Source organism: Cavia porcellus, unplaced genomic scaffold (assembly GCF_034190915.1).
Source record: "Cavia porcellus strain 051 isolate PalLab524CR breed Dunkin Hartley unplaced genomic scaffold, mCavPor4.1 scaffold_23, whole genome shotgun sequence".
Taxonomy (NCBI): domain Eukaryota; kingdom Metazoa; phylum Chordata; class Mammalia; order Rodentia; family Caviidae; genus Cavia; species Cavia porcellus.
In genome coordinates, this window is record NW_026947506.1 from 58,044,810 (window position 1) to 58,059,514 (window position 14,705).

Below are 14,705 nucleotides of genomic sequence, written 5' to 3' on the forward strand. Positions count from 1 at the left end.
GGTTTCAAAGGGTTCAGTTCATGGTTAGATGGCTGTAAAGCAGAAATATCACCATGAAAGAGTATGGTGAAAGAAAACTGTTCAGTTCATAGCAGCCTGGGAACAGAAAGCAGATGAAAAGTAACAGAAGAGGCCAGGGACCACACAGAGTCCTTAAGGCCACACCCACATGACTCACCCAGGTATACACTGAAGTGTGTTTTATCAATCTGCTTGCACCTTTCAAGTTAATCAACTTGACAAGCAAAATTAACCATCACAGATAAAATCCTAAAAGTCAAACAACAGAAGAAAAAATAGACAAAGAAGAATTATATCAAATCATAAAATTTCTGTACAACATGGAAACAACAGAATGAGGGAAAAACCTTAAGAATGGGTGAAAATATCTGAAAACTATTCTTTTAAAAATGGATTAACATATAGAGAGTACGTGAAGAACTCAAAAAATCCAACAAGAAATAGTTCAATTTAAAAACTGCAAAATGATTTAAAGAGATAATCCTCAAAAGAAGAAATTAAAATAGCCAAGAAATATATTTCAAAATATCACCAGAATCAATCAGGGAAGTGCAAATCAAAACCACAATGAGATATCATCTGGGAGGCTAAGGATTTAGCTCAGCAACATAAGCAACTGCCTGGTATTCACAGGGTTATGAGTCTGATCCCTGGTACCAAAGAGACAGACAGACAGACAGATGGAGGGAGGGAGGGAGGAAAAGATGGAGGGAAGGCGAGGGAGCGGGAGACAGAGAGACAGAGAGACAGAGAGACAGAGCGAGAGAGAGAGAGAGAGAGAGAGAGAGAGAGAGAGAGAGAGAATATCTTATCCCTTGCATAGTAGCTACTGTTAGAAAACAATGTTGACAAGGATGAGAAGAAAAGAGAATTCTTATACACTGCTGGTGGAAACACAAATTAGTATGGTCAAGATAAAGAACAATATGGAGATTAAAAAATAAAAATTAAAAAAACCCACTACAAGTAGATCTACTATACAATCCAATTATCATATTTCTGGGTATGAATCCAAAGAAAATTAAATCAATATATCAAAGAGATTCTTATACCTTCATGCTTATTGCAACACCATTCACAAAATCCAAAATATGGTATTAACTGAGGAATGAACAAAAAGTAGTATACATGCATAATAAAAAGGATAAAATGCCGTCATTTGCATCAAAGGGGATAGAAAGAGAGGAAATTATGTTAAATGAAATAAGATAGGCATAAAAAGAAAAAAAAACATATTCTTTTTCATATGTGAGAGCTAAAAAAGTTAAACTCAAAGTAGAAGAGTATACTATAGTGATTATTAGAGGCTGGGAAGAATAGAAAGGACTGGGGTTAGGTAACAGGTACCAAAATAGAAGGAGGTAGGAGAAATTAGGTCTAATATTTTATAGCAGGAAGGTAACTTTATATTTAAGAAGAATTAGAACAGAACAGCTCAAAGGCTGCAAACACATACAATAAGGAGATGTGAAAACTAATTCTAGTTTGATTGTCACATACCATACACCTAAAGTGAAATATCACACTGTAACCACACAAATGGATACAACTGTTACACATTACTTAAAAAGAAAATTATAAATTAAAAAAAAATTCACCACTGTACCCTTGGTAGCAGAAAAGAATGATCATAAAGCAAGAGATTTCCTTCTGTGACCTATCGTAAGCATATTTAAATTTTAGGTGTTATATTTTTAACACTATATGAAGACACACGAGTTACTTTTATTTCTCAATCTATGGTTGTTTTAAGTATAAAATTAATATTCTGCCAGAAGTATCAGGTAAAAAATATGACAGGTAAGACAGGAAGGTATGCCAACTATGCTCATAATTCTGATTCGCATAGCTCCTACTACTATGGCACATTTGTCAGAAAAACATATAATAGGGATTTGGCCTGATGTTACAGGTTTGAAGCAAATAATTGAAAGCCAAGGAAACAAAAACCCTGGTCAAGTACAGAAGTAAGATACTGAGCACTGTTATTATGATTCACAGTTCAATACAAAGTACTTTTTATTAATGTATAATGATTATCTGCATAGGTTTTAAGTAAAAGAAGATAAAAAAGTTACTCTTCAAGAATTAATTTTACCTCACCTAAATTATCCAAACCTTGCTGATACATTAAAATGGATTTCCAGTCAATATCTGCTATTGTCGATGAATTACCTGCCCTTGGAATTACATTACTACATTAATAATTTAGCAGGAGTTAAGCATTTTTTCTTTCTCTTAGTTATTTTAGTACCTTCTTTTTTTCTATTTTATGTAAGAAGTATGGGGACCACAACAGTTTTCCAAACACAAAGAAGCACAAATATAAATTCACATTTTTACACTATAAATTATACTCACTGCTATCATTTCCTCTATATCTGCCCTTTTCAAATTGAAGTTTATGCTTAAGTGTATAAATACAATACTTACAAAACATGACTTTGACATCCTGTGAATGGCTCTGTTCTTCTTTACTCAAACTCCTACAAAAATCAATGTAAAACATGCCTCGACATTAGTTGGCCTTTACTTAGAACACTGAAGCAGAAGTCATAAGACAGTGATTGATAATAAGGCGATCAGTGAAACTATGGTAAATGCATCTATAATTTGAAAGTTTGAAAGCAGAATAAAATTTATTCAATACATATAAAAAATGCCAAAATGTATCACAGTAACCATGCAATTTTTTGAGAATCAATTTAATAACTTTTTCAGTATATTATTTCATGCCCAAATCTTCCAATATAATGTATGTTTCCCATTTGAAAAATAAAAAAAAAAAAATTGCGTTGAGAAACTTAAATTGCCCAAATTCATATATCTAGAAAGTAAGTAAGCCAGGTTATGATTCTTTCACCTAACTCCAAATCTACATGCTTTGTGCTTACTCATACTATTTCAAATAGGATGCAAATTAGTAAATACAACTTTGAATATCTGATACTTTGAACACTGGGGTGCATGCAGCTACTCATAAAGTGTGGCACAGATATTGTGTCACATTTTTTAACATTACACAGAAGTGAAAATATAGCTCATTGTTCTATTTGTTATAATACTGCTAGCAACTTATAAGGGAACAATGAATGTGGAGAAACAAACTTTAGAAATCACTCCCAATCATGCATTCAATTGCTCTCAAGAATGGTAAGTCATCAATTGCTAGGCTGATAAATTAAGGACCTTCCACAGGTACTCAAAGTTACAAAAACCTTCCTGAAGTATCTGTAGTGCACACCAGAAACTACATACCGTAATTAAATTCATTCATTTAATAAGCATTCAATTCAATTCAACAAACATCTGTTTTGCAACAAGCACAAACTAAAGCAAAAGAAATGTGAACAATGGCCAATAAATGAACTAGAAAAATAGTTTCTAAAGAAACCCAGCAATATTCAAGAGAATCCTAAGAGGAAGGTTACTACAAAATGCTACAGGGTCTTAAAATGTGATGTCTGGTATCTTTTAAAATGACAGCAAATTTTCTGATAACATTAAATGTTTCCATAAATAAACAAATCTGGGCTTAAAATACTCATCTGGTAGTGTCTCACACTGGCAGGTAGAGTGCAAAAGTTTTGAAATAGTTTAGCACACAAAGCAAATTACATGGAGGCTATTAGAAGCAATGCCTTTGGCTAACTGCTAGCTCCATAGCCACCAATAATATTTTTTTTTTCTTTTCTAAGTTTCAGCCACCTTATTTGTAATAACATGGATGAAAGTAGCATCTCCTAAAGGGATGATTGTAAGAACTAGATAAGATGATTAATTTTAAAAAGTGACACAGTAAATGAATCACTATAAGCACTCAGTATATTATATTCTCAAAGCATGAGACAAAGGAAAACAATCTTGCAGGCATTTTTCACTCATAGTTATATATACAATGTTACATACATTAAATATGCACACTAATTTATGTCCATTTTCTTTATTATTTTGTTTATAATTTGTATTATATGGTTTGGTTTGTAGAAACAATAGCCAAGTTCAAATCAGAGTAAGATTAAGGACACAAAAATAAAATAAATAATAGAAGATTTTGGCTCTTTTTTTTTAAATAATACCATGAGGATTTACTACAGCTATGAAAATTAGTTAAACTCACTCTTTTTTTTTTTTTCCAGAAATTGTAACACAGAAGGGTTTGAGTATGTTAGGATAAGAGATAGGACAGATGAAAAGCCTACCCATTCTTCGACCAGGAAAAAATAGCACTGTTCTTTTCCTTATTTGTCACAATGTTTATATAACTAATGAAATTTTATGGGAGAACTTCTAAAAAGCACAAGCAATATTACAATTTGGGGTACTTTACAGCAGTGTGCTTACATTCTGGAGGTGTATTCTGTTTGCTTAATTCTAGTTGGCAGTCAAATTTCATATTTTTGATCCAAGGACCACAGGCATTTCTCATGGGGACAACAGCCAACAGGGTAAAGTAGAATTCCTTTGGAACAACACTACAGGCCAAATGGGATTGAGGGAATTCAATTCATTCTCAGTCTTATTCTGGTGGAGGTTAACTTCAAGGGCCACTTCTTTTTCCACTATCTAATGAACTAGTTAAGGGTTAAAGATTAGCAGCTGAAGCATTTGTCACTTTAAAAGATACTATTTTCAACATAATTATAATCAAATACCTTTTTAAATATACTTAATTCTGAAGAATTAAAACAACACATGTGATTTGATTTGCATGTGGATGAAGGACTTGGAAAATAACAGCAAAATATGAAATTGTTGAGCACCTTAATGATTTAAAATACACAATTTTACAATTTGGGAAGAAATGAAGAGAAGTGCCATTTACAAGCTATGTAACATTGTACTTAATCTCAGAGCCTCAGTTTCCTTTTATATAAAAAAAGGTAACAACTGCATTGCCTGCAAACAAATCCAAATACAGGTGTTAAAATAGGGTCTAGCACAACCTTAGTTAACACAAGCAAGCTTTTATTAAGGTTTTACTTTACAGACCAAAGCATACAAATCTATACTACAAATTTACCTTTAAAATGTTAATTACCAGAAGTTTCAATTTTAACAACAAATTTCATGGTTTTATGTGGAAATTTAAGGTACTAAAACAGTATTTTCTTAGTGAATAATGACAACTTGGCAGTACACAATTTTATTTTTATAATATTTTAAACATGTATTCAGAAAAAATTGCCTTGTCTCTTGTTTTGATGCTAGAGATCGAGCCCAAAGCCTCATACACACCAAATACATGCTTTACTAGCACCCTGGAAACACTACTATACTTTTTAATAATTGAGAATAATAGTTGAGGCCAGGCATCATAGTGTGTACCTGGAATCCCAGCATTTGGGAGACTAAGGCAGGAAGACTATTACGAGTTTGAGGCCAGCCTGAACTATAGAGTGAGACCCTGGTCTCAGAAAAACAAAATTAAGAATTTCTGAAATATAGCCACAGCCACCCTCCCCCAAGAAATCATTGCTTTTTAGATCATTTATGTGACCATTAACAACAATTTCCTTCAATCAAATTTTCACTTGCCATTTAGCAATCAAATTGATTTTTAAAATACCAAATCTTTACACTGAGACAATCAGTAATTTTCTTGTCAAGATGCCTACTATGTAACATAAATCTTCTGTGCCACATTAAATATACCCTCCGCAGTTTTGTTTTGTGAAGTTGGCAAGCACTGAGATGCCAAAGCCCCATTTCCCTGCAATCCTTGCATATGACATAACTGTCCCACAGCTTGATACTGATGTAGATGCTCAGGCTCAGCATAAGGATCACTATGCGTCTGTGACCACAATGATTCTGTTTTTCAATCTTTTCAAATTCAGCATTTACAAGTTATCACAAATCATCTGTAATGACAATAAGCACTGCTGGGAAAAGTAATGTGAATTCTAGTATGAAACAAATGCCCACCCAGAATCTTCAATGAGTTAAAGACCTGGCAGAGAGAACTTGAGAGAACTGGTAGACAGATGGTCTACCCAATATGCCTGCTTTCTCTGCCCCATAACACAAGAGGGATACTGATAATTCATGCAAGATTGTTCAAACCAGATGAAAAGAAACAACAAAAATGTATACTACTTTTGTTTATAAGACATCACAAAATGTGGTGTATCACTAAATGGAATATAATTTAGCAATAAAAATGTATTTTATGACAAAATATCCCATAACTGTATCTGTGTGTGTATGTTGCACGCGCACATATATATCACATACTCTGCATTTTCCTGTCAAGGGGCACTCAGGTTTTTTGTATTTCTTGGCTAGTATGAGTAATGTTGCAACAAAACAATGCTGTATATATCATGCTCTAAAATACTGACTAAATTTCCTCTAAATATATACTAAGTACTGGCATTAATACACATACACACACCCACACACACACAAACACACATATCTTGATACTGGAGATCGAACACAGGACCTTGCACGTACTGAACAAGTGCTCTACCAATAAGATCCCTTGGCTTCGATATTTAATTTTTTAAGAAACCTTCATACTCCTTTCCATAACACTGCAACAATTTATATTTTCTCCTTTTCTTTATAATCTTGGAAATCTTCCTACTTCAACAATGTAAGTAAATCTGAAAAACATTATGTAGGTGAGATAGGCCAGAAAAAGAAAGATGAATACTGTATTGTTCATTTGTATGGGCAATCTACAAAACTTTAGTCTTATAAGTAGAATTGAGTTGTTAGGAGCTAGAGCATGGGAAGGAGACATTGGTCAAAGAATACAAAAGAGTAAAAGCTCAATAAGCTCTGGACATCTAATGAACAGTAGCATGATTATTAATAATACTCTACACATCCTTCTTTTTCTTTTGGTGCTGGGGATCAAACTCATGACTGCATGCTTGCAAGGCAAGCACTTATGCTGCTGAGTGAAATCCCCAGCCCCTACACATCATTAATAGAAAACTATGTGGTGGGGGGTGTCTGGGGATTAAACTCAGGACCTCGCACTTGCCAGGCAGGCATTATTTTATGCGGCTGAGCTAAACTCCTTACCCTACAAATCCTTAAAATATGCCTGAAAAGTGAAGTGTCTTTATAATTCTCGCCACAGAAAACCCATACCAAAACAACAACAATAAAACAAAACAAACAAAAAACTATGGATACAGATGTGTTAAGTTGACTTTGCTAATCATGTCACAATATATACATTTCTTAAATAATTGCATTACATACTTTAAACACATTCAAATTTTGTCAGTTATAACTCAATAAAGTTGAAGAAGAAGAAAGAATAAATTGACCTAGCCACAACATAGACATACTCTTAAAAACATTACACCAAAGGAAAGAAGACAGTTGCAAAATATAAGATACTGTATGACTCTTTCTTATGAAATGTTCAAGACAGGCAAATCTACATACAGAGTGGGAAGTGAATGACTACAGATTTTCAGGTTTCCTTTTGGGTGATAAGAAGTTTTCCAAAATTGACTATAGTAACAACTACATAACCATGAATATATCAAAATCACTGAGTAACTTTTATGGTATGTGAAATATATCTAAATAAAACTTTCAAAATTATGAAGCATGTAGTCATCACAAACCTGTAATCACAGCTCTCAGGGAAGCTGAGGGAGGATTGCAAGTATCCTGTTAGATAGACAGATAGATAGACAGACAGACAGACACAGACACACAGACACAGTCACACAGACGCAGGCGCAGATGCAGACACAGACACAGACAGAGAGAAAGACAGGATGAGCTGGACGTGTAGCTCTGTGGTACAGCAGACTGGGTTTAGTCCCTTAGTAGTATAGCATATACAACTCAAGACAACTATTAAACAGAATTGTCACATCACAGTTCATACAATTACTTTGACTAATGATTCATTTCTTTTTTCCCTAATGAGTATCATCATTACTTTCTGAAAGCTTGCCATTGCCTTTTTAAGTGTATTATCTGTTTTCCCAAATTCCTCTGGGTTCCTTTGCATTATTTTCTACTTGGGCACTTAATATTTCACCTATTTTTTTCTTAATAAATGAAAATTCTGCTATAATTAAGATTTTCAAAAAATTCTGTTTTAATCTGACAAGGAAAATGATATATTCATTGAAAATATCTCACTGATAGGCCCTAGGGAATGATAATTCAGAAAGAGAAATACTTTCTGTATCAGGAATCAGTATGACTATTATCTAATAAAGGGCTCTGATTTTAAAATACAAATACTGGTATTTCCTATCTCACAAAAAATTAGTTGAAGGCATTTTTGAGTAACAGTAAATTCATCACATGAATGTAATGCAATAATTTTGATGCTGCTAGCCTTTCTTTGAACCTAGTATTTTATAATGGGCTATATACCAATAGCCCTATGTTCAGGAAGAGAGAATGAAGAACATACTTGAATATAATAAAAGTCAAACTTTCTAGAGAATTTATATGTATGAGGCACTGTTCTAAGGACTTTACACATCTTAACTAATTAGATCTTTACTAAAGTCTAAAATATAAGTAGCAGTATTATTATCATTTAACAGATAAGGAATTCCTCCCAACATCCTTACATTTCAGTCTATAAGCACATGAAAAGCTCACAAATATGCATGGAGTACATGTGGGTTCTGTATAAATACATATATTAACATAAATACATCAAGAAAACTGTAGCCTGTATATATATGCATCATATATGGATAAATGTACAAATAGATTTAGCTAGGGAAAGAAAACACACATATGGTCCAAATTTAAAGAACTTAAAGATTTTTCAATCAGTGCACTTGATAACCACATCCTTCGTCAGCAAATACAGAAAAATAATTCCAGTACCAGTTTTTCACTGGCAAAGTATATTAAGAGATTAAATTGTTGACATATGCAAACTGATATTCATGGCTACATCTGAGTGGCTGCTTTAGACACAAGTCACGTAATAGTTTTGTTGATTCCTGTTGTACAGAAATTCATACAAATCATGCAGAAATCACCAGCTGAAACATGTTATACTTGCCACTGCCAAGAAGCCTTGCTACCAATACTCAGCTTACTTTACTGTTGGAAATATACCCTGGTGAGATACAAAGCACTTTTGGTAGGGGCGCAGGATTCCAGTTAAGCCTTTGCAGGTGGTCAGATAGGCTCTACCATACATGATAATAATAATAATTTAGTAATGGGCATTCTTTCTAATTAAAAATCAAAATACAGGAAAAAACATATCAGTAATCCTACAATTTCAATTTCATTATAACTTTCTTTAGAAAGAAAAATAGCCCTTACCTTTTCCCTTGAAACCAAAGTACTACTAATTAGTGAAAAGTTGGAACAAAGCAAAATCTGTTGTACGTAAGTTGGGGCATGCAAGGTCTGTTATAAACGGTTATTACTGTTTTTAGAAGATAAAGTTTTGGTTCACTTATTCAACTAAAACATATTAAGTCACTAACATGTCTAACAGATGTTGATCTAGCAGCCAGGGATATAACAGCACAAGTATTTGTTTAGAAAGATCTTATGTTCAGATGGGAGAGACAGACCATTATGAGTAAAGAAAACGTCAGAAACTGATTGAGGAAACTAGGATCAAATAATGTATCAGAGCTATGGCAGACATTGTGAAAACTGTGCACAATAAGACAATAAAATATAAAATACTCAGCAGTAGTTATTCAGTTACCTGATGGAAGGGTTCATGCTCTCTGTTTCTGTCCTTCCCTAACTACACTCCTGAGCAAAATGCGTCATGTTCAATAAGTTAAGAATAAAACAAGCAGTCACAAATAACAACCCCGAATCAGTAAGACATGTAGCCTCGCCCAACTGTTTTCCCTTTAGAAAGTCCAGTGTTGTAAAGGACTCTATTTTCAGCATTCAATCATCACATTTAATTCTCCCAAAATAATTTCCTCCATATCTGAGGTTTACCCCATGTTACTGGCAAGAACATATTCTCAAGCCTGGCCACTAAAATCACTGCTACAAACTGAAATTTGAAAAGTTTGTAGAAGTGCCAAAACAAAATTTCTTCAGGCATCTGCCATGCAGCAGCAGAAGTAGCTGCTGCCATCACACGGATGCAATATAAACGTCTTCCCATCTACTTGGAACTTATCTCATTCTGACCAATACCTAATATTAAGCACAAAACAATCTCAAATACCCAATCAACAGCGAAAACAAAGCTTTCTGTGGTTTTCTAGGCAGAGAAAGTGTTTTAAGGTGAACAGAATTAGTCAAAAGAAAAGACAGAATTGGAACTGAAACCTACATGGATAATTTATATTTCTCTCTTGCATCCAGGTAGCAGTTTTGTATGGACTTAGTACTTATGTGTTCCTTTCACTGTTGGGCAGCATTGCCAGATGCTCTTAGGTTATTCTGTGTTTTGACTCAGTGGTGAACTCAGTGCTGGTGGCTTAACTGTGCTACTGGTTCTCACCAGTAACACCATATTCAGAGGGCTGTGGGCACAAAAGAGAAAACTTCAGTTCGGAAAGAACATTAACTTAGAAGATCTAATCCTCAATGACTACAAAACTCAGATCTCAAGGATATAGCTTTGCATTAGAGAATCTGCCTGGCATAAAGGAGGCTGTGGGTTTGAGTCCCAGCACCACACCTACGCACACTAAAAATACATCACATCTCACTGTGTCATTTCCACGATTCTATTCCTTTAATATTCTTTTTTGTCTTTAGTCCTATACACTTGCAGGAGCCACATCTGCAAGACAGGACTACAGGCCTTTTTATCGGGCCTCGGCCGGCATCACTGACACATGCTCTCACTCTCTTCACCCCTCTAATGGGCTCTACTCAAGTGTTTCTCAAAATTACTATACTCTATTCTCCCCCCCCCCCCGTGACTACCACTGCACAGGCTAGAATACCTACTCTTCTACTCCTCAGTACCCTTTCATGCTTCGTGTTTCATCTCAAAGGGCATTTTTTCAAGAAAGCCTTCTGATATTTTCTCTTCTCTAGTTTAACTCACCCTACTACACATTCCCAGGAAACTTCAGATACTTCTGATACTTGAAAGAACTCAGCCACTCTATGGATTTTTCTAACGTCAGAGGATCTCATAATTAGGAAAACAGACCCAGCCTTGTGGCCACCACACATGCTGAAATAGTCTTGTCCTGGACCTGCCTGATCAGCTTCAAACACAGGCTCCACAATTTATAAGCTATGAGACCTTAGATAAATCACCGAGAATCTCAGTTCTGTGCCTAAGTTTTGTTGCCTATAAAAGGGGGATAACATTAATAATGATCCCATAAATCATTCATAGCAAACCTGTGGACATGTGCCACACAGGCTGTTTGTATCACTGAAAGCTCTTAAATGTTCATAATCTGCCATAAATTTATTATGAGAATTAAAACACATAATGTTTAGAAAAGAAACTTGCATATAATAAGCTTTCGAGAAAGCTGGTTACATAATTACTATTGTTGTTATTACTCATAATAAATGAAGTATGTAGCTTGTTGACCATTGAAATTCCAGTGTCTAATACACGGATACTAAATGATCCCAATTCCATTTCAGTATGTCACACTATGGAATAACTGGGTATAAGACTAATTTTCTCTATGAAGTGACAAGAAATGACAATTATCAATTAACATTTATTAATTCCACACACTCTATACCAGATAAATGAAAAAAATGAATCCAGAGAAAACACAATACCTCATCCCTACTAAAAGGAAACATGATTACACGTGGTTCTCCTGTCTCTCTGTTGAATGAAAGGGTTAACAGGAGTAGGATTTTAAATTATATAAATCTCATCCAATATTCATCAACTCAGAGGTGATCCTTAATCCTTTCTAAGCTTCAGCAGGGAAGACTGTGCATCAAAGAGCTCACTTCACACAGATAGTGTTTCATGAAAGCAAAAGGTGTCAAGTTTATCACTGGCAAGATGTAAGTGGACTGAACCTGCCCCAGCCACTGCAGCAAGACGGGAGATACTCAGAGGCAAGGAGTGGGTAGTAGGGTATAACCTAAATAGGAAGCACTCCCAAACTTTTGGAATTATACTAATTTTTTAAATACATGCATAATTTAAGCCTAAGGAGAATCTGACATGGGGGGGGGGGTCCTTTTGAGATACTTTTGTGAAACAGATTACAGTCCTTCAAAATGACTAGAAGAGAAAAGTTCAATTTTAGTTCTTGAATGGTCAACCAGATTATTGTTGAAAGGTTCAGTACTCCTGGTGTCAACTGATTTACTGGAAAGAAAGAGACAAAAGTTGAAGGTAACATGAAGTGACTGTTACATAGAGAGTGTTTAAAAGTACTGTTTGCTGTGCAGATACAGTGTATCACTATAAAATCAGAAACTTCACATAAGAGATTTACTTAAATCAGATATATCTACAGCATTATGATGCCCCGGTTTGAAACACTATCAGTCCTTCCCACAATTTGCACAGCTCTGTCAGCAAGCCCTTCACTTCCTTCTTTAATACAGAATCCCATATCACCATCTGCTGTCCTTCCCACGAGGAGCATGACTCGTTTATATCAGTAGTTTCTCTTGGATGGGTCTTAACCATCCCTTCCACCCAACCCACACATTTCTGTCTCAGCTACTCAGCCACCTATAATTGGCCTCTTTTGTTTACAATAAACTCCTTTCTGTGGCTGCAACCCATCTATCTACAACTCTCAGCCTGTACACTGTCTACATACTTCCCTCAACCATGGTACACCTCCTATTTTCAACTCTATGTTCATTCCGCTTAGTTGGACTGTATTATACTGTTTCTCTGCCTATAAAAGCACCCCCTCCAGAACAGAGGCTAGAGAGTTATGCCCAATTTTCTTCATGTCTAGTTTGGGTTTGTCTCTGGACTATAGACTCTTTTAGGGCAAGTTCATGCCTTCAGATTTAATTTTACTCCCACAATGCTGAGTAGAATCATTCGTTGAATGCTTAACTTGCTAACTCATTCTTCTGAAAAAGTACAGAGATCATGCTTATTTTTTTAAATCATACTTTGCCCCTACAACAACAGAAACAAAAATAAGAGATCCATACAGTTCACTGAGTAGAGGAAGATTTCTGGTGCATGACAATGATAAGCACTGAATCTGAAGTTTTACAGTGGTGAAGAGAGTAGTGGAAAGAGACATGGGAAGGTAGGGGAGGAGACACAACCTAGGAAGATGAATGCTTCAGAGAACAATGGGTTTAGCTGAAGAAACTAAAAAGTATTTCATAACTAGACTGCTTAGGGCTTACATTCCAAAATCAGTCTTACAAGGAAAGGACAATCATTACAGGTTTATGGATTCAGGACGGACTTTAAGAAAAGTATGTCTAATGCAATGAAAATATAATTATGAGCAGGATTATCCTAAAGGCTTAGAATTCGTAAAAGAAATTGATAAAGTGTGAGACACATAACATGAATCTTCCACCAGAAAACATCCCATGATGTCTTCACAGCACTTTATCATACTACAATTCCCCTAGCACACACTGCTTTTCTCTGCCACATCTAACTTCAGTCCTAAAACACAGAAACAAGCAATGGAGAACAAGGCCCCCTAGGGACCTTACCATGACTGTACGAAAAAGACACAAAAACAGCTCTGGCAGGAGAGAATCCAACGGTTTTCAAAACTGGCAGACAGTATGGCAACCCTTCTATGGAGGTATAAACATTTCCTGGTAAAACCACTGTTACCAGATGAAAGAATGTTAATGATAAAAACAAGCCTAAAATTATGTTCAAGGATATAAAACATGATGAATGAGTGCTTCTTATTTTTATTGTGGAGGTCCATGCTCCCATGTCCCCCAGAAAAACAAATTTCACAATCCTCCCATCCAAGGGGCCTCAAGAATATCTATAAAATATAAGATCATAATAACAATGATCTGATTTGCAGTATCTACATTTAATATGTACTCTTTTTCTTTCCCAGACAGATATTGCCATGTGTTCTTGTAAGCAACCTTGTTAAGACAGATTTGAAATGCACCTAAACCACACTATTTCAAGGATCTATAAAATGAATACAAGGAACTACTTGGTTTCCGATGCTGTTATACTCAGGGTTTGCATGGGAATAGATTTAACAGAGAATACATAATTCATAGGATTATTCTATCATATCCACACAAAGAGTCAAATGCAGAAGAGTGCAGGAGATAGGTTCACACACAAGAGACCCAAAGAGTCCAGCTGAGGGCTTGCATCCCATAGCACTGTCCTGCATGAGTCCAGCTGAAGACCTCTAGCCCATGATAATGTTCTCCACCAGTCCATCTTTAGGCCTAGAGCCCAAAACAATGTCACAAGCAAGTCTGTATCAAAGATCTACCCTGACAAGGACCAAAGGTCAGTGGTGTAAGCTAGGAAGTCTGTGCCAGCGGGGTAAAGGATCTGTGCCAGCAGACTGAAGGGTCTGCAGTGGAGCCAGGAAGTGATGCTCATGGTAAAGACCAGACCTCCCCCAAAGAGAAGCACAAGCCCAATCTCCCTTGATGACAGCAAGGACCAAGCTCCTCCAAAGGTGAGAACAACTGAGTTTATATCAGCAAAACCAGTGTGACAAGCTTACCCAGGAGAATCAACACCACATTTTCCCTTCCAGTTCTCCTTTCATGCCCTTGGCAAAAATTCCCCAGGTGAGCCTTCCATACCCAGCAGCACA

The 14,705-nt window shown here is 35.6% G+C and overlaps 1 protein-coding gene across 9 annotated transcripts in view; it reads right to left on the bottom strand.

The window, feature by feature from the left end:
* The window catches only part of Auts2 (activator of transcription and developmental regulator AUTS2), a 1,133,580-nt gene that overhangs the window by 803,069 nt on the left and 315,806 nt on the right, over window positions 1-14,705 (bottom strand). Inside the window, exon 2 of one of the 9 annotated variants that reach the window (XM_063233598.1) lies at window positions 2,455-2,507. The exons of the other annotated variants lie outside the window; for them this stretch is intronic. Within the exon in view, the coding sequence (XP_063089668.1) occupies window positions 2,455-2,472 (18 nt within the window). The 5' untranslated portion in view covers window positions 2,473-2,507. The remainder of the gene's footprint in view (window positions 1-2,454; window positions 2,508-14,705) is intronic. 9 annotated transcript variants of the gene reach the window in all.